The sequence below is a fragment of the Cryptococcus neoformans genome, chromosome 10 (genome assembly GCF_000149385.1).
Source record: "Cryptococcus neoformans var. neoformans B-3501A chromosome 10, whole genome shotgun sequence".
NCBI classification, from domain to species: domain Eukaryota; kingdom Fungi; phylum Basidiomycota; class Tremellomycetes; order Tremellales; family Cryptococcaceae; genus Cryptococcus; species Cryptococcus deneoformans.
The window spans coordinates 402,138-424,637 of NC_009186.1; the positions used below are offsets into that span (position 1 = coordinate 402,138).

Here is a 22,500-nt window from a genome sequence, read left to right on the forward strand (position 1 = left end):
TTGGCTGCTTCAAATATCGTGAGGGTCTAGAAGAAGACATGTCATCAGGTTAAATCCACTACTTTTCCGGCGAAACCGTCTGTCCAGATGATACCCATCTTCTGCGTCTCCTGCTGCGGCTAAACGCCCCCCTTCACCCGCCGAAACCTCAAGGCCGGCCTTCTTCAGCTGTTATTAAACATTCAATCAACCGGCAACTTTCCCAGTGTTCTTTCCCTGTTGGTGATGACGTTCCTCCAGCTTTACGACCCCGTGAATGAACCAAACAGCAGCAATCGCCATAACTCGGTCATGTTCATCTTCCAAACTGCCAAAGCGCAATCTCCAATGCAAACGCAAATATTCGTCACATACTAAAAGACGACAAACATAGCCGCACTCAACCCACCCACATCTTCAAGGTCTGTCAAAATTCACAATACAATATAATTTGCAAGACTTCGGTCAATGGGTTGAGCTGTACATCGTACGACTCGGACCTGCTGAGAAACAGTTAATGTACAGTTCGGGGACTCTCAAGGCAACACGAAAGTTCACCGACACTCCACAGATGAAGTACCGTAGCTATGTATTCGGAGGGCACCAAAATACTGCAGACCAGAACGAACACGCCAATTCCCATTTTCGATTACTAATACGTACTGCCCGGCAATAACGATAAACTACCTAAATTATTCGTTCGAATCCCCGAGCGTTATGTGATGTGTGGAAGAGGGGGGATTTTTTTGAAATCTTAAAATAAACGAGAACTGGACAAGAAGTAGCCCACCGGCAGACCGGCCGGCATATCTATGTAGGCTCGACACAAGCCCTTCCTCGGACTTCGGGCCTTCTTCGGGCTGGTCGAAGGGCTTGTGTTTATTTTTTACCCTAGCGTTGGAGGGCAATCGACCTGCAATAAATAAGAAATAACATAAAAAGCTCAAGACACTAGCGCATATATGTAGTAGTGGTGGGTATATACAAGTAAATCGAAAAATGACCAGCAAATTTCTGTCCCATCTCGTCTTGATGCGTGGTCTGACTGAATCTTTTACTTAATTACCTGCGTGCCACAAGAAAAAGGCTAAATGGAATAATGATGTGCCATGATGATGGATCATCGGATCTGAGCTACAGCGTCTGTCGGCAGACGGCAAAGACGGTTGGATTGGCCGGATAGCAAATAAATAAAGAGGGAGTCGCTAGGCTCCGTGGGAAACAATGTGCCTGCTGGAACGTCATCTTGCTGCATTACATGCTGCATGCCACGTAAATAAATGTTTGTCTAACTACTGTTGTTGTTGTCATGTCCTGTTTTTATTATGCACTGTAATTAAATTGTAAATGTTTGTACTAACTGCAAGCATATCACTTGCCTGTTGCCTTTGATCACTGCTAGTTTAATTACTGTAATGCGGAATTGTTCGATTGGCCCACGACTGATAGCATTGCGTATCATCTTTTGGAACAAGTCAGAAGTCAAAATACAAATAATGATGGTAATAACGAATAATAAGATACACCGTTTGTCTAATTAAGTGGCAAAACTACGATTAAGCTCAAGGTAAAAGCAGATTTATTGTGCTTCTTGCTCACCCTTCTTCTGCTTCTTCTAATGTCTGTGGTGATGGTGGTAGCATCAAATCAATACAGGATTCGGAAGACATAAAAATGGCGCGTCTCAATGTTTCAAAGAGATGGATGGATACAGTTAGTTACATACAACTTTATTAATTAGCCATGATGACCGGGTCTGGCATCTTGTTAATGACGATGCTGACGATCTTAGACCCTGACGATGATCGGCGTTTCCTCTTATTAACTTTTTAACCTTCGTTTTTCACCCGGTGATCGTTCGGGTGCGTCGTCTTTGGTATATTCTATTTCCTTTTCCCTGACCTCTCTTCCGTTTCGGTTGTTTTCCCAGACCTGACTAGTGTTCAACCGACAACGATTTAGCATCTCCTTATCAACCCTGAATGCCATCTTTGTGAGACTTTAACGGTTGTCGGGGTTATCTTCGATTACGATATCATATCAACAGAACTCAGGGATTGGACCAAAGCGTTTGAAGAGGGCCCAGTTCGCAAGCTGGGAAATGCTGATCGCGGTCATATGTACGGCATTTCTACTTGGCAAAGCGAAAAGCGGAAGGCCAGAGACCAGAAACAATTGCATCCCCTAGTACGTAAATGTAAAGTAAGTCCCACCGGCTTTTACTAAAAACAAGGGGAACCTTCTCACTAAACCCACCACCTACAGTTACGTACACGATAGTCATGCAGCCTTAAGTTTATTCTGGCCTCTCCATGCATATATACATGTGGGTTCTTCACTTCCCCCGAAAAGCTCATTTTGTCCCACCTTCCACGACATCTGTTCAAATATCATCAATCCACCACATTCGTCAATACCTCTCTGCAAATTCGCCATACATCAAACATTACCGCCATAGCCATATAGCATCCACGTCTCCACCTTTTCATCTTGTCCCCTTACATCGGCGGTGCTTAACTTGAGTGTCTCAACCCTTCTTCCCATGTCGAAAGACAACGTCTCCGCGCAGTCATTGGAAGAAACATCTTCTCAGGGGCAATTTAAAGCCCGCCAAAGCTTCTCTTCTTCAAGCGAGGGCACTAGAAGACAGCGTATCTCAATGGCATGTCTGTATTGTCGGCACAGGTAAGCAGAATGGGGTTCATTATCTGCTGGAAATGTGCTGACAAGTATCCCGTAGAAAAATTCGATGCTGTGGAGGTTCTCCTTGCCGAAACTGTCAACGTTCGAAACGCGAGTGTGACTATGCCCCTGTTCCGGAAGAAGTCAACCGTATCACAAGGGAAAAGAAGGCACTTGGCAAGGCATCCAAAATAGCCAATGAACTCCTTTCTCCTGCCACGACATCGTCACCTTATTACGTCTCTAGACCGACTTACCATGGACCGCCTGTTCGTCCAGCGCCCTATGTCCGCAAAAGGTCTTCATCTATGCCCGATGAAGCTATGCCCTGGGGTGCTCCTATAGCTTATGATCCTCCTCAGTGGATTTACTCTCAGCCAAATTTTTATTTCGCTCCCCCTCAATATCCATCTCTTGCCAGCACTTTCCCTCCTTACCCTTTAAGTGCTGAACAGCCTCTCGTTCCAGCCCCCGTGTCGACGAGTCAACTGGGTGTACAATTTGAATCGCACCAAGTTCAGCCTCTCCACAGTCAAGTGCTCGACACACCATCTCCTGCCTCTTCATCTATGTCATCATTTGCCGCCCTGACTCGGGCATCATCATCTGACGATGAGCATGTCTCTGGGACGTGGTTGACACCGGGATTATCAACTCCATTGTACCTCCGACCCGTTTCTTCTTCGGGCTCTCTTTCACCGTCTGTTATACGGACAGGTTCCCGCCCTGGTACATTGTCAACAGTACATCAGTCATCAACTCCTCCGACTCCTACTTCTATGGCAATTCCTTCCCCACACGTGATTCCCACCCCTTTCTATCCCTATCCTCCCACCCAGTCAACGACTAGCACGACCCAGTCGGTACAGGCGGATAAGAACGGGCAGTCATTCATGATTAATGGCTCAGCGGGCATGATGGTAAAGGACCCTTTATTAGGTCTGGGGCTTGTTGAAAGTAAGGACATGTGCCTGGGACATGGTATTGGGGAAGATTATTACTCCCCTCCTCTTTATCATCAGGAGTAGGCATTATGAGAGCAATACTAGCAGCAGTGAATGGAGAGAACGAACAACACTTTTTCTGATTTTTTTTATAAACATTTTCGCTTTCATCGCCGTAGACCTTGTTGTATCACGGACATAGCCACATTCAAAGAAGTATAATCATTAGCATTCGAAACAAGATACACATATAAATATTGATCCATAGTAGTCGAATAGGCCTCAATTTCTTAACTATTCATGGAACACGGAATCAGCTTCAAGTGGGCAGCTCTCCTACTCTTAGGTATGCAAATTGTTGTGGACTTCGATGATAGAGTATTCTCTATTCAAAATCATGTCATTTGTTAAAAACAGGGATCTATTTGCGTTAAGAGAGACAGGTTGATCCAGCGCAGCAGCGCTGTTCTTGCTCCTTCATCATTGGGTGGATACCGCTGTTCGATTGTCTTTTTATCCCAACACCAACGCATAATAATTCATACTTAATAGTCACATGGCATGATATGGACGTAAAGTGATAAAAAGCCACCATCTGTACGATATAATAATTAATGAAAGACGAGGAAATCACCCGAGTGTGCGATGCTCGGCGCCACGCCACAGTTAATTTCCCTGTTCCCTGACATCGCCCCTGTGCATGATGCGCACTTCTCCGGACCGAACGGCTTTTCGGCCATTGGCCAGACATTCAAGAGATTTTTAATTGATGACAAAAGAGGTAACAGAAGATTACTCGACACAAGAATTCACCATCGTGCACCCGGCCGATGTCCGTCGAAGGGCTTTTATCGAGCCTATAAATCAACCGAAGTTTCCATCGTGCAAGCTCGCCTCGCTCTACCTACGTACCTGTCTGTATCGTGATGGCGCTTTCAGTATTGTGCAAATGGATTGTAATCTGTTCTTTGAGTATAGCACAACAAACCGATGTGATTTTGTGAGATACAAGCAGCGTTGGTCAAGTTGTTGAATAAAATAAAAGCATTGCATAGAAATATTATAAGCCGTTCTACTTTCTTCCGTGCGAGGTGAGAGCAGTGAAGCTGTCAATAAAAAATGAGCTTATAACAATCCGCAATCTACGAACAAATCTGTCATTTTGATGTTTGGTGATTTTGATTTGCCCTATTTTCTACGACTATCTCCCCCAGTTACCTAAATATAACAAACATCATGTAATTCTTCTTTGTTCGCGGTCATTGGTGGATCATGATGATCCCGGCTGGAAATGAAACGGGCGTACGGAAGCTTTTGCTCCTGCTTCGACAATGATTTTGAGAGCCCATCGTATCATACATTTCTTCGACCTTGCAGCGATTAATATGGTCTTCTTCCGCCAAATGAATCGTTGCCAGTTGTTGGGAGGCTATCAGCCTGCTCAACTTCAGGAAGGAAAACTTATATGGTCATCAGTGTAGACGAAGGAACAGGGATGGCTAATGGTCAAGTTTGGTATTTCATAAGCGTGAATAGCATTTAAACCCATCTTAGGGAACAACAAAGTTTGTATATGATCAGAAGCGAAGGCTGGCTATTTCTACGACAAAGCGCTGATTCTCACGACAAAGACGAGTAGGGGTTGTCGGACACTGACCCAACCGCCAAGCAAGGGTGAGGCCACAGCAGGTTGAATTTTAAGCTGGAAGTAATTTCCTTATGGATGTGAAGGAAAGGGTATGTGGTGACAAAAGTTGGTTTGCAAGTCCATGTTCGTTAAAGCTGAGAACCCGACGATGAGTATCACAGGGATTGTCAAAACGAAATTAAACACAACTCACCAAGCTATCCATACGCCCAAAGATCTCCAAAACCGTCGCAATCACCTCGAAACATAACTCTTCCTGATCTTCTTGCCCACCCCCGGCTCCCGCACCGCTCGTTGTCGAGGCCATTTCCTTCCTCACCTCTCTCACAAGCTCCTGCACGCTTTCCTTGCCTGCCCCACCAGAGCCACCTTCCCGCCGACGAGCGCTAGCAGAACCGATTGCAACGGGACCAGAAGATGAGGCAGTCGTTTGACCGAAGGGCCAAGTACAGAATTCCGCGAGGATGTCATCGCAACGAGCAAAGGCGGCTTCGCGTGAGTCATAGGACAGACGCTGGAGAGCATTTTCAAGTACACTTGACGCGTAGGCTACGGATTCCTGTTAAGTCTGATCAGAGATGGGTAAATTCCACACTTACCAGCACAGACTAGCACAACTGCCCGCATATGCCTATACTTGACGGCTTGTTTGTGCAATGCCTGCGGTGGGACCGCCGCAGTGCGCGCAGTCAAAAGCGAGAGCACCCTTCGCATCACATCGTCCTTCGCGTTCATATCGGCAATGGGGTGAGTGGCCATATCAAACAGTAAAAAGTTGCGTTTCTCAGTCCGAAGGACACCCTTGTCCACCAAGCCTTTGGCAAGGCGTTCTCGGACCTGTTTGAGTTGATAGCCAATTTTCATGACATTCCATGTTTCACCTGCCAAGAATAAATAAGTTTCTAATGCTTGATTCGTAAATATAGATGGCATACTCACCACTCATAAGATCGACCCAGGCTCCCGCGCCATACTTCTCACTCGACTTCATCATTTTCAGTGCTTCGTCCAAAATGGTCTCTCCCGTTTGTCGATCATCAATCACCTCAATCAGCCTGTCGGATAAAGCTAATCTCCGACGTGCTGGGTCCCTGACCATTGCAATACGCCCGCGCAAAGCAAGCTCAATGAGGATACAACCTCGAAGAGCATACGATATGTTGTCGTTCCAAAATGATAGATAACCCTGCAACTCTAAGTCAGCATACATTCACAGATTATACATCTCGCAACTAGATTCTCCTGTTCCTTAGCCTGTCTGTCCCAGGTCTGTCCTTATTGTTCGGTCCGCCAACATATTGCTGAACTTCACAAACATGTAAGCCACTCAGACTCACCGCCTTGTCTTTCAGCCCCAACAATAATACTTCCTCCATCAAGGTTAACCTTGGAACCGATTCCTTCTCATCACTGTTCTCGAAATCTCTGGGGTCATATGCTATTTTTGCTCTGCCTTCGTACGCGCCCGAAGCAGCGCCCTCGACTGATGAGCCCGGTCGGGGGACTGTCGACCCCGATGGGAAAGTGGGAGACTCAAGCTGAGCGGAAGAAGATGCTCCTACTGCTGGAGAAGCTCCAGCCCGCCTACGTGTGAGACCTTGAGACATTGCTAGTGAAACACTTGGGCAATGAGGGACTGAGATTAAAGGGCTTGCTAATTATTGTGGCTGCGTGCAGCTATGGAGGACAGACCGGACGAGAGGAGATGCGTCATATTACCGAAACACCGACGTGGCGAGCCATATCTCATGGCATCATCACTTTTAAGCCGAACCTTGCAGCCTTCTTCGCCTTCAACATTACTCCCGTCCTAATCACAAACGAACAGCAATCGATGAAGGTCAGATCAATTGTTTACATTGACAACGAGACAAAATGAGTAACTTGTGAGCTGTTGATTGAAATTGTTGAACTGTGCTGATTGTTGCTAGGTATGCTACCGAAGTAAGGTTATATCCTCTCGCGTCATGTGTGCAGCCTGACCATCAATAGCCTGCCACAAATGGCAAGGTCATCATAGATACGACCGCCGGTGAAATCGAGGTTTGTTTACCTTTCCATAAAACGTATAAGCACATGCCGACTGTTATATATTATTCGCAGGTTGAACTATGGGGTAAAGAATGTCCAAAAGCGGTTCGGAATTTCCTGGCCCTCACCATGGAAGGTACTTTGGACTGAACTTATGACATCCCTTTTACTGACAGAAAACAGGATATTACGACGGTGTGATCTTTCATCGTGTTGTTCCTGGGTTTATCATACAATCTGGAGACCCTACCGGGACGGGTATGGGCGGCGAGAGTTTCTACGGGGAGCCTTTCGAAGATGAGATCCATGGACGGCTGAAGTTCAACCGGTAAGCCTTCACGATACACAAGAAGCTTAGCGTCTGATGTCTGGAGGCTAGTCGAGGATTACTGGGAATGGCAAACAATGGAAGTCGGAATTCCAATACTTCCCAATTCTTTATCACACTTGATGCTGCACCTGAACTCACAAACAAACATACTATGTTTGGAAAGATTGTCGGGAATACCATCTTTAGTATGTCTTTGGTATAAACCTTAGGGATTCAGGCTGACCGTAATAGACGTGTTGAATATTGGGAATCTTGATACGGACAAAGAGGAGAGACCCCTTATGTAAGTCCTGCTGACTGCTCGCGCAATGTTGCTGATTATTTCATAGCCCACCAAAGATTCGACGAATTCACATCATCGAAAACCCTTTCGACGACATTGTACCCCGTATCACAGCAGAAGAGAAGAAGGCTCAGCAAAAGGCCAAGCTAGAAGCGAAAAAGGACATGGAGCAGCGTGAAAGGCGCGCAAAGGCTAAGAAGTGGGTCGTCTGGGTGTCATCTAGGGGCACGGTTGATGAATATCATTGTAGAAATACTGGCTTATTGTCATTTGGAGACTCTGAGGAAATCCCAGAAGAAGAGGTGACTGTCAAAAAGAAGTCGATGACCAGACAAGATTGTGAGTTGGGGTGTCCATACGTACGCTAATGAATGCGGTAACTGATGATTACACCCAGTGGTTGATCCGTCAGAAGCCGAACACACAAAATCCAAGACATCAAAAATGACTGAAACTTTTGTTAATATCCCTCCCTCTTTGAAGGATCTGGGCAAATCGAGAGAAAACGAAGCAAGCGAGGAGAAAAAGGTGTGTAACAAATTTCTACAGGAGTAAATTGACTGATCTTGTGGTAAACAGGCCGTAGATCTGAAAAACATTCGGGCGCAGCATGAGAGGGAGAAAGCTGGCGGCAGGTAGGTCCCTGGGGACTAGTTCGCGACAAGAATATGGCTAATGATTGTCAGCGCTGCTCGTCAAGCTGAGATCAAGCGTATGGAAGAGGACCTCCGTCGTCTCAAAAAGCGTAGTGGCTCTGTTTCGGACTCTGAATCTGATTCTTCTTCCCGTGCACGACGCAAAGGTCCTTCCTACCTTGAACAAGAGCTGGCCAAGTACGCATCTAAGCGAGGACGAGCGGCAATGAAGGCTGGGAACAAGAGAGGCAGAAGAGACGAAGAAGAGGATGTGCTCACTGAGATGAGAAAGTTCAGCAAGCGAGTCATGCAGGCTGGAGACGAACCGGAGGAGGAGCAGGCGGAAGAGATTGAGGAAGGCGAAGCGAAGGAGGAGGGCACGGGAATAGGAGCCGCAATGGCGGAAGAGGAAGGAGGTATAGAAGTAGATGACGATGTTGGATGGCTGACGCATAAACTCAAGTTTCAAGTGGATGACAAGGAGTTGACAAGGAGGGCAGAGGATGAATATGCGGTAAGTAATCGGCTAATTATGAGGGCAGGCTAGCTAATGGGAGAAATAAGGTTATTGACCCTCGCGCTAAAGCAAGAGATTTACTGGGGAAGCCTGATAAAAAAAAATTGAAGGGAAACCCTAACAGGCGGACCGTTAGGAATTCTGGACGTAATAGATAAGGGCTATGGAGGTGTCAATACATATGTTTGGTCTACAGCGTTTCGCGGGTGGAATTTTACGATGATAGTATGAACAGCGAGCAGTAATAAATAATGGAACGATGAATGAATGAACAGAAAATCAACAAAGCGGAGATCTCCGACGGTGGCGAGAAACCACGTGGCTGTGATGGATCGTACCACTTCTTCGTGGGATGATACGATCCTTTCCCGCTCCTTTTGTTTTCGGGTAGTCTTTGAAAGCTGACTCGTATTCTCTTTCCTTTCTTCTTTCTTCTTCTTCCTTCTTTACGTTATCCTCTGTGTACTCTCAAGCATCTCCCATCCACGGCCTCATTACAGGACAAGATGCCGACCTCACTCTACAATACCCAGTTCGACCAAGAAGAACAAGATTTGATCTTCGCGCCTTCTGATGTTTCCCCGACAGACGCTCTTTTTCCTCCTGAACTCACTGCTCTCTTCTCAGACAACCAGTTCCCCTTAGATAATCCGTCAAATAACTTTGGAGGGAATCATCAACACCGAGGTTCCCTCTCTTCAAATGAGGATTCACTTCCTTTCCTGTCACCCACCAACCCACAGTCAATGTCCTCGACCTCACCACGTCTTTCCCTTTCTCCATCAACAGGTGAACCTTCCTTTCATCTCACATCACATTATTCCTACGATCAATCGTCGCACTCTCCGCATAGTCACAGTTCCGCTTCACCTTTATCGAGTTCCGGAACGGATGATGTTTTTCTGGCTAGAAGCTTTGAAGGTGTGAGCGGTGGCGAATTGGATATGTTCCTGCTTTCAGAGCCGATCAATGATTATCCAGTCAATTCCGATGGGTTTGGAGGACAGAAACCTGGGCAGTCTCTGTTTTTGCCCGGCCGGACAGAAGGATTCAATGGGATGGGTGATGAGTGGATTCAAGACCTCTTTAAGGACCCTCTTCAAGAAAATGGTCTTGACAATATTAATCAACAACCGCAGCCACAGCCTGATGGTCTTGACTTTGATCCGATACTAGCAGGGCTCCAACAACGGCCTCAGCAACAACCATTGCAGCAACAGAAGCAGCAGTTTGGGCAAACCATCCAGCCTCAGATGGTGAAGCAAGAACCTCTAATAAAGCAGGACAGTTGGAGCAACGGGCAAAACTTGAGCAACTCTCAACACGGTAAGCATTTTAATCTAATCTAATAGACCGTCAACGAAAAAACGCTCATATTGCGCAGGTTTCACTTTTACTCACCCTCCATTTGCTCCCAGGAACCAGGCTCAGGATATCAAACCCGCTTCTATCCCTCGCACTGCGAGTGTGCGCCGTCCCACCGCCTCTAAATCTGAAACAATTACAGCTGCTGCCCCTGCTCCTACTATTGGAAAGCACAACAAAACTGAGCGCCGTTATCGCCAGAAGGTGCAAGCTGCTCAAGCCGACTTGCGGGATGCCATACCTGCACTACGTCTGTTGTACGGGACTTCCACTCCTGAACAGCTTGCCACTACCGATATTCGTGCACCTGACGGGACAGTTGACGGTCTCGGAGAGGTGACTAGACCGAACGCTAGTGCGAAAGCCACCATTTTGATAGGGGCGAGGGTATATATTGAACTCTTGCAAAAACGCTCAGCAAAGCTTCAGAGGATGGTCAATGAGCTTGAGAAATTTAGGGGAGCGGTGGAAGGTGAAGCGGGCCTTGCGGCTTGGAAGGAAGACTTTGGACGAAGAGAAGCAGAAATTGATAGGGTAGAAGCTGAACAATTAGCGGCCAAGCTCAAGGAAGAGGAAGATGAGAGTGAAGGAGAAGATGATGATGACGACGAAGAACCTTCCAAAAAGCGTAAACGTACGGCTGCGCCAAAGGCCAAACCCAAAACAGCAGCCAAGACCAAAATCACTCCTCAGTCGACTGCCGCTGCTGGTGCTCGAGTGTTCGCAGCATTTGCTATGTCATTCTCTTTCGTCCCTTCTGCTTCCACCGTCTTCCGTTCAAATCCACAGCCCCAAGCTCTGGCAACCGATAAAGTCCTTGGGTATGCGACAAATCAACAAATCCTTGCCAGTGTACCGTTAATCATTGCGGAGCATACATCGCGCCTCCTTGCCCGTAGTCTTCCGAGCGCCCTTGTTCCCCTCCCCACAACCCTGCTCGAGTGGACATGGAGACTTGTTGTCGCTGTTGTTCTTGCTGTGGTCATGCGTCCGATCATCTCGAAATTGACCACCAAATCGGACGAGAAGGCTAGGCCAGGTACAGTAAAGGGTGTTCTAAAAGATGTTGTCGGGATCGTTTCGAGAAAGAAGGCCCAAAAGACTGAATGGGAAAGATTTGCTGCAGGTGTCGTTGGTCGAGGTAAGTTTACAAGTTTCCAATTGTGACACATTTTGATAATTGTGTAGCCAATAATGTGTCTACACTGGCAAAGTGGCACACTATCTTACATCTTAATGTCACCGCGTCATCACCCTATTCTCTTGCACTCCTTGCACTTCTTCAGCCTGAATGTTCTCTTCTGCGTTCACCGCAGCAACTCTGGCTCACTGCCCAGTCACGTGTTGATGGAACTACACCTCCCGCTTTAGTTACTGTGCTTGGATTGCCCTTGCACGAAGCCTTGCTTTGCCTTTCTTCTCTTCCTCCCACCTCTGCACCGCTTTCCGCACTCGCCGAACAGATCACTCTCATTCATGTTCACGATCTCTACACCCGTTTATTCATCCACCTGGTCGAAGCTTCTACCGCTTCCCCCCTTTCCACCACGTCACTCAAATCCCTCCTGTCCGCTCTTGAATCTCACAACTTGGGTGCCAACCTCAAAGCATCCGCTTTTGACAAGGAAATCAAAAGCGTGATGCAAGGTACTCAGAAGGGATCAGTTGTGCACGCTCTCGGCTTGGTATTGATTGGACTTTGGGGGATCTTTACGGGGCCTAGTTCCTCAGCTCAAGCATCCCTTGCGGGGGCACTTGCAGCTGACCAGGTTTCAGGCGCAACTCATGGGCTCAATTCAGTTTCAGCTTTGCTTGAACTCCTTTATCCCGGCTGTGCCCCTGTCTCTCAAGCCCCCGCTTTCGTCAATCCTCTTTCACCAAACGCTCAAAAAGTCGATGCCCTTGCACTGTCAATCATTGAATATCTTTCTCTTCTTCTCACCGCTTCTCGTTCCACAGAGGCCACGAATATGGACCGAGAAGGTAGGAAAGAAGAAAGTCTCGGTGTTCAGCGGAAGGTAGTCAAGTTGAGAGGAGTATTGAACAAGACTGGATGGGTGGGTGTGGAATCTCAGCTCGATGCGGATGACTTTGAGGAAGTTTACGATCAGCCAGAGGAATTCACACTAGGAGATGAAGCGGATAAGCGTGATTTCAGACCTCATCAACTTGAGAGCGAGAGAATACATTACGAGCGGGCGAAGGAGAGACTGGTAGACATTCTTGCCAGGATTGGCAGGCGGGCTGCAGGAAGAGCTAATGGAAGAGATGAAGATTCGGGACTGGAGGGCGATTTAGATGAACTGTAACGAATATCGTCCATATTTTTGTTTTTTTTTTTTTTTTTTGTTTTTTGTTTTTTTTTTTTGCTTTTGTTCTGTGTAAGATTTTTTGGTCCCATCCTGTTGATTAATATGTATAGTCTATTATAAGTACGCATCATATAAATAAATGTACATGTTATTGTTTGAAAATGATAGGCTGTTTTTCCCGTTTTAGACTTTTGTAGATGCTGCGGACTTGTAATAAACGCTGTAGTGGGCAGACACACTCGGACGTTCTCAGTCGGTGCATTTACACGAATTGTTTAGGTGGCTGGCGCCTTGACACACAAGTTCCGTTATTCTTTCATCCTTGTTGTGTTCAACCTTTCCTTTCCGACTTTACAGTCACATCTTCTTCTCACGATGGTCAATTTCCACGGCATGAGCAATAGTCGTGAACATCGGATTCCGCCACAGCACATCGGACAAAGCACTCTTGCACGATGTATGTACGTTATGTATGTAGACGATGCTATCTATGGGTCGACCTCATTCGTTCGTTCGTTCGTTCGTTCGTTCTTTCGTTCGACCCGCTCTTCATCATGGTTTCATGTTGGTGTAATCCCACCCTGCTTTTAATGTGGTCCCTAAGGCTCGACGACGGTCATTCGGTCATCACTTCGCACCTCTACGTACCTATATATTCCACGCACCAACGAAAGTCCAACTCTACTGCTGTCGTACAGTAGCGATCGCACACCTTATACGTACTCCTCGTAATACCACTACTACTACTATTTCTATTATGACCTGAGAACCCTAAAAAAATACTACTGTCGTGGAACTCAAGAGTACATGCCTTATTGGGCCTTGTCAGGCGGTTAAGGATTAGTCGTATATGTATCAGATATGATATTATGATGATATGTGAAATATGCGAGTTTCGTCGACATTTGATGCTGGATGTTCTTGGATGATGATCATCAGCTCCCAGCTCTCAGCTTTCGGCATCAATTGTGGTTGGGCTTGATTGGTTGTACGCCGGGCCTTACTCATTCATCGTGCCTTACTCTGCCGGTTGTCGGCGCTCACTTTCATCTTGATCCTGGGTCCCAGCTGCTCTCAACGCTTAAACGTTTCACATCGAGTCCGCGTGGTTCGTTAATGGTTGCTTATAACAGGTGGACTGATAATGTGCAAATAGGCAGATCATAGCTTTCCAAGGATATGTCCAGTCTAACGCCTATCGTCTAGTAACTTCTCGTACTGAAGTCTACTAGTTAAATCCGGAATAGAGGCCAGCCTATGTATCACTGCCGCATTTGCCGGCACTGAAACCCCTACATCGAACAGACATTCTGCAAGAGCTATATTCATTTGTCATACGCATCTTCAAGCTATTTGGACAACGTCTTGGTGTCTATCCACTCCTTTCTTTTCATGCTCCCAGTCTGATGATCTGCTTGACTCCGGGCTATATATTGATTAGCTTTGGGCTGAGGTATGAAATGAGTGATGGACTCACAGCCCAAGAGGTCATATCACCACTGGCAGTAGTCAACAATTCCACATGCATAGCCAACGCTGCGTTCAAATCTCTGGCGGCAATCGCTGTTGAATTGTTAGCCAAGAAGGGCTAACAGAGAGCAAAGGTTCACTGACCCTTAGAAATCTCGTTCATCATATCCACCGCCTGCTTTGGCACTGTCTCGTTATTGAGCCCATCGAAAAGAATGTTCAGCCGTCTTTCGGTGTCATCCACAATTCGTTTGACGTGAGGCTATACAGTACTCAATAAGTATTTAACATTGTACATAACTGCGACTGCACATACAGGAATATTAGATTGCTTCACCTTTGTGAGTTCTCCGGAGAGAATCTCATAAATGGGCTTTGAAGCTTCAGGGATATGGGATCGATCCCCAGCGGCTTCATCAATAGATGTTAATTCCTTTTGTACACGAAGGAAAAAGAATGCACTCACGGTGTCGAGGCTTTACCTGCTCAGAAGAGGGTGACTGAATTTTCGTTTGAGACGGTGAGGTAGCAGGAGGAATGATCTGCTGTCGCTGCTGCTGCTGAGGCGTAGCTGACCGTCCAGGAGGAGGCCCAGCCATCCTAGAGCCTGGGGGAGGAGGTCCGCCCATTCCCGTAATTCCACCATCAAGAGACTGCACCTGTCCAGGTTGACTGGGGGGTCTCTGGACAGCTGAAGGTGGCCTTATTTGGCTCCCTGGAGGCGAGCTGAGCCTACCGGGACCCAATGGGGACAGGGCGCGTTGAGGAGGGGGACCAGCGAAAGCTCCGGGAGGAGGACCGGCTCGGGCACCAGGGGGAGGGGGACGCGAGAAGGCAGAGGGTGGAGGACCTGCAGCCGCTGGAGGGGAAGTTAACTGCTGCTGTCGCTGTTGTTGTTGATGTTGCGCATGCTGGTGGAACTGTTGCTGTTGTTGAACGGTAGGCGGAGGTTGTACCTTCGCGGCAATAGAAGGAGGTCGGGCGTTCTTGGGAGGGGGAGGAATCACACCAGGCTGAGGTGACCTACCGGGGGGAGGAGCCGCCCCTGCAGTGTTCAACCCAGCACCAGCAGCGGCAAGTGGATCAGCAGAGTTGGGGAAAGGAGACAAAATAGCAGAAGCCTTCTTGACGTCCTTGGCAGCACTTTGAGGTCTCTTTGGAGCGAAGGTAGGCGCATCATTCCATCCTGAGATACCCCGTTGTTGCGAGCCTGGGATCAAAGGAGGAGAACTGATAGGAGCATTGGTCTGACCGACACGAGGGGGGGGAGGCATTGCCTGAGTTTGGCCGAATGAGGGTTGAGGAGCACCATATCCTTGTGGTTGAGGGTCGCTGGGTCGATAACCGTTGGGTGGATACCCAGAAGATGGTTGGTAGACGGTCGCAGGTGCGTAAGGATTTGAGTCGCCGTATGACGGAGTAGGTTGAGGAGGTGCGTAAGCGGTCGAAGTGGATGCAGGCTGATAAGGTCCGCTGGCGGCCGGTGGTGCTTGATAAGCTGGCGCGGTTGAAGCAGCGTAAGTCGTAGGCTGCTGAAGAGCATACGCGGGCTGGGAGGACGCATATGCGGACGCCTGTTGGGCAGGCGCGTAACCTCTCGCGATGGAAGAACCGGCCGTACTTTGGACCTTCCCAGTTGTTTGAGCCATCTTAGTACCGACATTCCCACCAGCAGCGCTCAAGATTCTCTGCCTGGCCTTATCAAGCTCACCCACTTGTTCACTGCCCTTGTAGTCAACAGGAGTCATCTTCACATATTTGGCAGCGATGTCCACTAAGCCTTGAGTAGCGAGCAAATCGGCATACTCATAGTATCTGTCGTACAAGCCGGCAAGCTTGTAGGTTCTTGCCCCGGCCTCAGCAGCGGCTGCCGACTCGGTGGGAGTAAGCAAATCTTCGTCAACATAGCCGGTAGCAGCTTTGAAAACGGAAACCTTTTCAATGAATGACTGAAGCGCCTGCGCATGGGAAGTGTATCGAGTAGCAGAAACGGCTTCCTCTTCCTCAGCCATTTCATCAACCCATATGGAGACGACCTTTTCAAGCTTTTTAGCCGCAAGATAGCAGAGAGTGGCGTCCTGACGAGCAATTTTGGCGGATGCTTTGGCTTCGGAACTGTCAGAGGCAGAGAGCACTCGCCATCTGTACTGAAGTCGCTGGCCAATTTGCTCAGCAAGATTGCCAAAGTCGGTATCCTTGGCAAATGTACACAAAACAACAAAGGCGACTTTCCATTCGGACAAATCAGCGTTTTGAACAATGTCCAAAAGGTCCTCGGTTACAATAGATTGGAAGACACGGAGGAAGGGACGACTGGTGGTCTGCTGAGCAAAGTAGGCATTCTGAGTGGACTGCAAAAGGTCGGGACCACCTCGAACAGCAAGGAGAAGAGCATCCGCAAATCTGTCAAAAGCAAGACAGACGTCCACAGCAGACTTGAAGTCACCCATGACCAAAGCTTGGGTAACAAGCTTGTCGATATCACTCTCACCTTCGGGGTAGATTTGGAAGGTGTTCTCCTTGTTGACAATCTCGTCTCTTACGGAAGAGGCACGGCTGCCGACGGTAGCCGCGACAGACGACTCCGCAGCTTCAGACTTATGAGAGACGATACTATCAAGCTGAGGGTTACGCAGAGCCCCAGAGGCCATTGAAGAAAAGAAATCGGCAGCGGCTGCAGCGGCAGGGGTTCCTGGAGCAGTCTCATCGTCGAAAAGGCCATTTTCGCTTTTTTTAGTCTCGGACTTCTCAGATTTGTCGTCATGAGACTCAACGCCGGCATCGGAAGTGGTGCTAACGTCTTCGATAGCTTCAGGCTTCTCAGCAGTGGGAGTTTTGACACTTTCCTCTTCTAGTGGAGCAATGACTGGAGTAGCGTCACCAGCTGCCTTGATGGCGTTGGGGAACTTCTTGATAGCGTCTTGCACCTTCTTCGCAACCTCCTCCTGAGAGAAACCAAGCAATTGCACAAGCTCCTGTCTCGAATTAGCCTTGAAAAGAGCCTGCAGAGCCTTCCACGCTTCATCATCGTCCTTGGCCCTCTCAGAGCAGAACTTTGCAAGCTTTTCTTGCTGGCCGTCAGTCTGGTCTAACGCCTTGGCGCGGTTGAGAACATCTTGCTCGGTGGTGACAGTTCGCAGGTGAACAACTCCAGATTGGTGTTTACCAGATGCTCCAGGAAGATTGGAAGTGGTAGCGAGAAGACCGCCGAAGCCAAAGGTCGCTGAAACAGGACGTCGAAGCCACTTGGGAGCTTGCTTGAGGGACAAGACGTTGACAGTTTCATCCTGGGGCTGCTCGTTCCCGAGTGCACCGAAAACGTCGTCAGCGGTAGCAGCCTCACTGAGCTTCTCGGTAGATTGGGAAGGAATGCTGGTTGTTTGCAAGGAGTGAATACCAATGTGACCGTCAAATGATGCCGTAGCGAGTAAATCGGGGTTTCTAGGGCACCAAGAGGTCTGGAAGGACCAATCATTGCTAGTAGGAAGTTCACCGATGATCTCGCCGGTCTGAGGGTTCCAGCACAATGTTCGATTGTCTTTGCCGCATGACAAGAGGAGGTCGGCATCCTGCTTACACCATGAGACGGAAAGAACACCTTTGTGGTGACCGCTGAGAATTTTTTCCGGGGCCCGAGTATTTCGAAGATCCCAAAGCATGATGATAGGAGATTCGTCATCTTCGGAGGCAGTAATAAGTCGAGTAGCCTAAAAAGGATCAACATGATACTCCATTCCTAACTCAAACGACTTGCCTGTTCTGGGTGCCAGCAAACATCACTCATACCTCTTCTTTTCCCCATCTGAAGACCGGCCACACCACCAACAGTCTCCATTCCCTTAGCAGCACCACCGCCATACTGCAAACTAACAATCTCCTTCCCAGCCTTCAAATCCCAAACAGAGGTGAAGCCTGAAGATGAAGATGCAGCGAACACTCGAGATACTGTAGGATTCCATTGGAGGGCCGTAATCTCATTGAGTTTGGTAGAAGTTGGTCCCGGAGGGATAGGCGCGTTGTTGGGAGAGTTGAGATCGTATATATATATCTGCGAAAGGGTTAAGAATTATTCGAGCTATGCCCTACGATAATGTCGTACCTCGGCATTGACAGAACCAGTAAGCATGAGATTCTTCTGGATTGAGTTAAAGTCAAGGCCCCTAACTGGACCAGTGTGCTTTTCACTTTTGAAGATTCGTGCCTCATCCGCACTAATGAAATGTTAGCGACGCGTTAAGCCACTGGGTAGACGCACCTAGCACCAGTAACAATCTTGGAGGGATCAAACACATTAACTTCACCAGTCTCCATACCTGCAGCAAGAACTCCCTTCATGTGAGTAGTGGAAGGTGCTGACCATGCGAGCTGGTTGAATCTATAGCACGTCAATTGAGGACTGCAGTATTGAAAGGAAACTCACCGGCTGCTAACGGTGATGCTGCCCAAAGCTGGCTTGCCTTCACCACCAAGCTTGACATTTGATACGTCCCCAAAGTCTGGCTGCCAGATTTCGAGCTGAGATTCGTTGCTGAAGCTTTCGTCGAGGGCACCAGCGACAGCACCAGTTGCGAGGAGGGGCGCTGAAGAGGAAGTGTTATCCCAAGCGAAGGTTGCCGTGCGTGATATGTCCTTGAGTTTCATTTTGCGATTGGCGACTTGCGCCTGTGTGGGTAAAAGGGGTTTGAGGAAGGAAAGATGTCGATGGAAGAAGGAGATTGAGGGATGGATAGAGAACGAGAAGCGAACGAGGGCAGCCTCCAGCCAGCGTGCTGGCGCGCTGATGACGCCCGACCCTTGTCCCGCGCGCCTATTTGCTGACGAGGACCATGAACTGCTAGGCGCTCGAAACCTTTGGGCCTTCTGCTGGCGGACATGACCACTTTTGCAACCTCCACTTCTCACGTGGCAATTATCAGCTTTTTTAGTCTTCTTATTTGTTGCCCTGCATTCAGCTTTCCTCCACGGGTCGTCGCCTCTCTAGAGTTTCCCTCGTACTTCCCACAGCCGTATCTTGTATCCATATCCATTCGGAACTGCAGCCTTCGCTATGCCTGACCCATTTTTTCAATCCCAGAAGAAGCGCAAGAGGAACAATCGTTCAGGTCCTTCAGCACCTCGCCAGCAAAAGCATCAAGACAACGATGAAAATCTCTCTTCGGACGCAGAGGGCGACAATGGCCCCGTTGATATTGATTTGATGGATTTCAGAGAGGGTCGGGAGGATGTAGCAATGAGTGATGAAGAGTATATCGACGAAAATGAGACGGCAGCGGAGAAGAGAGTCAGGTTGGCTAAGGGATACCTTGCCAGAGTTCGAGATGAAGTAGAGGCTGGTGAGATCTTCTTCTTTTACTGTTTTCCGCTCTGCTAATACTGTGAAGCCAATGCGGATCAGGACTACGATGCTGCTGATATTGACAGAGAGCTTATTGCGTCTCGTCTTCAGAAGGATGTCGTACGTTACCATTTTCATATCCGTTCTTTACAGTGACTGATTGACGCCTACATCAGGCCGAAGCGTCAGGCCGTATACACCTCTTCATCACGCCCCATTTGACGTCCTCAACATTTCATTTCATCCCCACATCATCGCATCTTCCTACATCTGCCGCCTTGACCCCCTACTACATCTTCATTTCCACCAAACGAGGCTCCATCATCCGCCATTCTACTTCCACTTTACGTCGAGCCGGTCAGAACTTTGGACATGCCCAGGGTGGAGGAAATGGCCACAATGGAGAGATCTTATGTCTGGCAGCGAGTGAAGACGGAAAATGGCTTGTCAGTGGAGGAAGGGATAAGGTGATGGGTGTATGGGATGTCAGTGAAAGAGAGCCCAAGTGGGTGACTGGATTAAAGGGCCATAAGGACGCTGTCACTGTGAGTTACAACATGGTTTCTTGGTGGATTAGGTTGACCCGTCGTATCAGTCGATCGCCCTTTCACCACTTAACAACCCGTCGTACCACATCCTCTCCGCCTCCCTCTCCCGTCATCTTGCTCTTCATTCCCTTTCTACCCTCTCTGTCATTGACACATTCTTTGGCCATCAAGATTCTATCCCGTCTGTCTCTTCTCTTAAGCCCACTTTGGCTGTCACGGCTGGCTCCCGAGATCGATCATGTCGATGGTGGAAAGTCGAGGAGGAAGTTCAGCTTGTCTTCAGAGCAGGTGGGAAGACTAGGAAGGATTTAAAAGGTTTAATGCCCGCGGAAAGGAAGGAACGTTTGGGAGGAGGATGGACAGAGGGTGTTGAGCCGGAAAAGGAGAAGGACAGCAAAGGCAAGGGAAAAGAATTTATGGAAGGTTCAGTTGACTGTGTTTGCATGCTTGATGATCAGCATTTCGTCTCTGGTGGTGATAGCGGGTAAGTCTCATTTTCCGCAACTTGTATCCTGTCTTAACATATCTTGTAGATCTCTTCTTCTTTGGCACACTGGAAAGAAAAAGCCCATCTTCACTCAGGCTTTCGCTCATGGATTCACACCGATCACTGCAGAAAACCCTATTTCCGCTCCCCGCTGGATCACTTCCATTGCAGCTTTAAGAGGTACCAACCTTTTTGCCTCTGGTTCTTGGGATGGCCAAATCAAATTGTGGGCTATGAACCAAGAATTGAAATCTTTCTCTTATGTCGATGTCGAAATACCCGCCAAGGGGTTCGTCAACTCTCTTCAACTCAGTTCTCTTCCTTATGAGACTATTTCTCATGCTTCTCTTCCGGAGTCAGGAGAAAAGGAGAGTACAAATGCAAAGTCAGAAATTGTGTTGGTTGCTGCTGTAGGCCAAGAACCCAGACTGGGTCGATGGATGAGGGATAAGCTTGTGAAAAACGGAGTGTTGGTCGCCAGACTCGAGCTGGATAGGAAAGGCAAAGCCATGATGATCTAGACTTAGTAGACTTGTATGGATCTCTGTGTACATATTGATTCTTTTGGTGGCTATGAAATGAGAAAGTATCATGTTTACATGTAGGAAGAAAAAGCTGAGCACCACGAACAGTTCAAACAGTGCTCAGATGCCAACAATCTCCGCGTTCTCATCGTCCTTTGTCAAGATATCTTCTACCGCTCGAATCACCACTTCTGGATTGACTCTTACCTCACCCTATCAATGACAGTATCGTTAACGATCTTACTGTGGTAGTTTCTTCAAGTCATTCATCAGCTTACCTTTTTAGCTTCTTCCCCTATAGAGGGGCCACCCGTACGCCATTCTTCCTCGAGAAGGATCCTGTCGTACTGAATTGCAACATATTGATGACCGAGAGAAGTGGCCATGAGCTCAAAGTCACCTGGCAGACAGACAATCAGCATTCATATTTTCAGTATACGAGTGACGGAAGACCCACGGCGAAAACCACCCTGTTCAAACAGTTCGATGACAGTCGATCGGCCGGGGATCGTAGGCATCCACATTGCGTGTATGAGTTCATCCACGTGTAAGCTTATGATAATCTACGTCATATTAGCCTGATCATCTCACGCCTAAGGGAGCGGAGAGAAAAGCATACACAAGCACGATTCAATAACTCAATTCGTTTAAATTTGGACATGCCGTTCAACTTCACAACGTGAACCTCAGCCAACGGAGTCAGGCTCTTCAAGGCATCGATGAGACCCATATGATCCTCAGGATGAAGACGAGGTGTTCCTATCTGGAAGGGGAGCAGAAAATGAGCTGGCTTGCCCATCGATATTGGATCAACGTACTTGATGGTCAACGTATACAACGACCGGTAATGATGTCTCAATGGAGGTCCCAGTGATACCAAGCGACTTGGCTACATTCTGACGGTAAGGATCAAAGAAGTTCGGTTGGGCGAAGACAGTAGGAATAAGAACGTTCATCTTCATCGCATGAGTGTAAAATGTTAGCAAAAGCGATTGTCTCGTTCAAAGACAACTTGCCTTGCCCCATTTGCCATTGTCACCGCCGATAGAATGGGCCGCCCCTGATCAGTCTTGTGTTAAGTTTATACACAAATAACTGAAATCTACCGGTGGCTACTCACAACGATCGATTATAACGACTTTCTCGAACTGAATTGTGATCCCTGACAGACTGCGGTCGGTAAATTGGGTAGCATCTTCAATAGAAGCAGAAGGCAAAGCACGAGAGAGGAACCAATAATCTGACTGTTGTCAGCAGGTTTATTTTATTTCTATGCTTCAAAATAAAGAATTTACTTTCTCCTCGTCCATCTCTCCAGCTAGGACTCACACCACACCTTGGGAACCAAATTCGTTTTGGTAGGGGCGCCTGGTGGGGAGTGTCAGTTGAATAAGTTGATGCAAGAACGC

The 22,500-nt window shown here is 47.9% G+C and overlaps 7 protein-coding genes across 7 annotated transcripts in view; 4 read left to right on the top strand and 3 right to left on the bottom strand.

Moving 5' to 3' along the window:
* Positions 1–2,521: 2,521 nt before the first annotated feature.
* Positions 2,522–3,689, top strand: CNBJ1140 (hypothetical protein; the record flags this gene model as incomplete). Its single annotated transcript, XM_768026.1, has 2 exons — positions 2,522–2,664; positions 2,720–3,689. 2 exons carry the CDS (start codon positions 2,522–2,524, stop codon positions 3,687–3,689), a joined length of 1,113 nt encoding a protein of 370 aa, XP_773119.1.
* A 1,692-nt stretch (positions 3,690–5,381) lies between these two features.
* Positions 5,382–6,860, bottom strand: CNBJ1150 (hypothetical protein; the record flags this gene model as incomplete). Its single annotated transcript, XM_768027.1, has 5 exons — positions 5,382–5,387; positions 5,447–5,802; positions 5,853–6,134; positions 6,193–6,439; positions 6,591–6,860. The coding sequence occupies 5 exons, from the start codon at positions 6,858–6,860 to the stop codon at positions 5,382–5,384; spliced, it is 1,161 nt and encodes a 386-aa protein (XP_773120.1).
* Positions 6,861–7,128: 268 nt separating this feature from the next.
* CNBJ1160 (hypothetical protein) lies at positions 7,129–9,208 on the top strand (the record flags this gene model as incomplete). Its single annotated transcript, XM_768028.1, has 13 exons — positions 7,129–7,139; positions 7,185–7,197; positions 7,246–7,296; positions 7,357–7,420; positions 7,468–7,612; positions 7,664–7,800; positions 7,847–7,898; positions 7,945–8,097; positions 8,149–8,237; positions 8,296–8,426; positions 8,478–8,533; positions 8,585–9,047; positions 9,098–9,208. The coding sequence occupies 13 exons, from the start codon at positions 7,129–7,131 to the stop codon at positions 9,206–9,208; spliced, it is 1,476 nt and encodes a 491-aa protein (XP_773121.1).
* Positions 9,209–9,556: 348 nt separating this feature from the next.
* Positions 9,557–12,724, top strand: CNBJ1170 (hypothetical protein; the record flags this gene model as incomplete). The annotated part of the gene is made up of 3 exons (XM_768029.1): positions 9,557–10,376; positions 10,435–11,556; positions 11,604–12,724. 3 exons carry the CDS (start codon positions 9,557–9,559, stop codon positions 12,722–12,724), a joined length of 3,063 nt encoding a protein of 1,020 aa, XP_773122.1.
* Positions 12,725–14,117: 1,393 nt separating this feature from the next.
* CNBJ1180 (hypothetical protein) lies at positions 14,118–18,838 on the bottom strand (the record flags this gene model as incomplete). The annotated part of the gene is made up of 9 exons (XM_768030.1): positions 14,118–14,153; positions 14,205–14,290; positions 14,342–14,459; positions 14,514–14,608; positions 14,664–17,904; positions 17,973–18,245; positions 18,297–18,408; positions 18,453–18,572; positions 18,618–18,838. 9 exons carry the CDS (start codon positions 18,836–18,838, stop codon positions 14,118–14,120), a joined length of 4,302 nt encoding a protein of 1,433 aa, XP_773123.1.
* Positions 18,839–19,244: 406 nt separating this feature from the next.
* Positions 19,245–21,088, top strand: CNBJ1190 (hypothetical protein; the record flags this gene model as incomplete). Its single annotated transcript, XM_768031.1, has 5 exons — positions 19,245–19,530; positions 19,579–19,652; positions 19,709–20,077; positions 20,128–20,564; positions 20,614–21,088. 5 exons carry the CDS (start codon positions 19,245–19,247, stop codon positions 21,086–21,088), a joined length of 1,641 nt encoding a protein of 546 aa, XP_773124.1.
* A 123-nt stretch (positions 21,089–21,211) lies between these two features.
* CNBJ1200 (hypothetical protein) overlaps positions 21,212–22,500 on the bottom strand; it is a gene marked incomplete at both ends in the record, with an annotated part of 2,372 nt that continues 1,083 nt past the window's right edge. The window contains 8 exons of the mRNA XM_768032.1: positions 21,212–21,304; positions 21,370–21,491; positions 21,549–21,654; positions 21,711–21,854; positions 21,910–22,047; positions 22,108–22,151; positions 22,212–22,331; positions 22,387–22,500. The exon at positions 22,387–22,500 is cut by the window's right edge and continues 35 nt beyond it. Coding sequence (XP_773125.1) covers positions 21,212–21,304; positions 21,370–21,491; positions 21,549–21,654; positions 21,711–21,854; positions 21,910–22,047; positions 22,108–22,151; positions 22,212–22,331; positions 22,387–22,500 — 881 coding nt within the window. The remainder of the gene's footprint in view (positions 21,305–21,369; positions 21,492–21,548; positions 21,655–21,710; positions 21,855–21,909; positions 22,048–22,107; positions 22,152–22,211; positions 22,332–22,386) is intronic.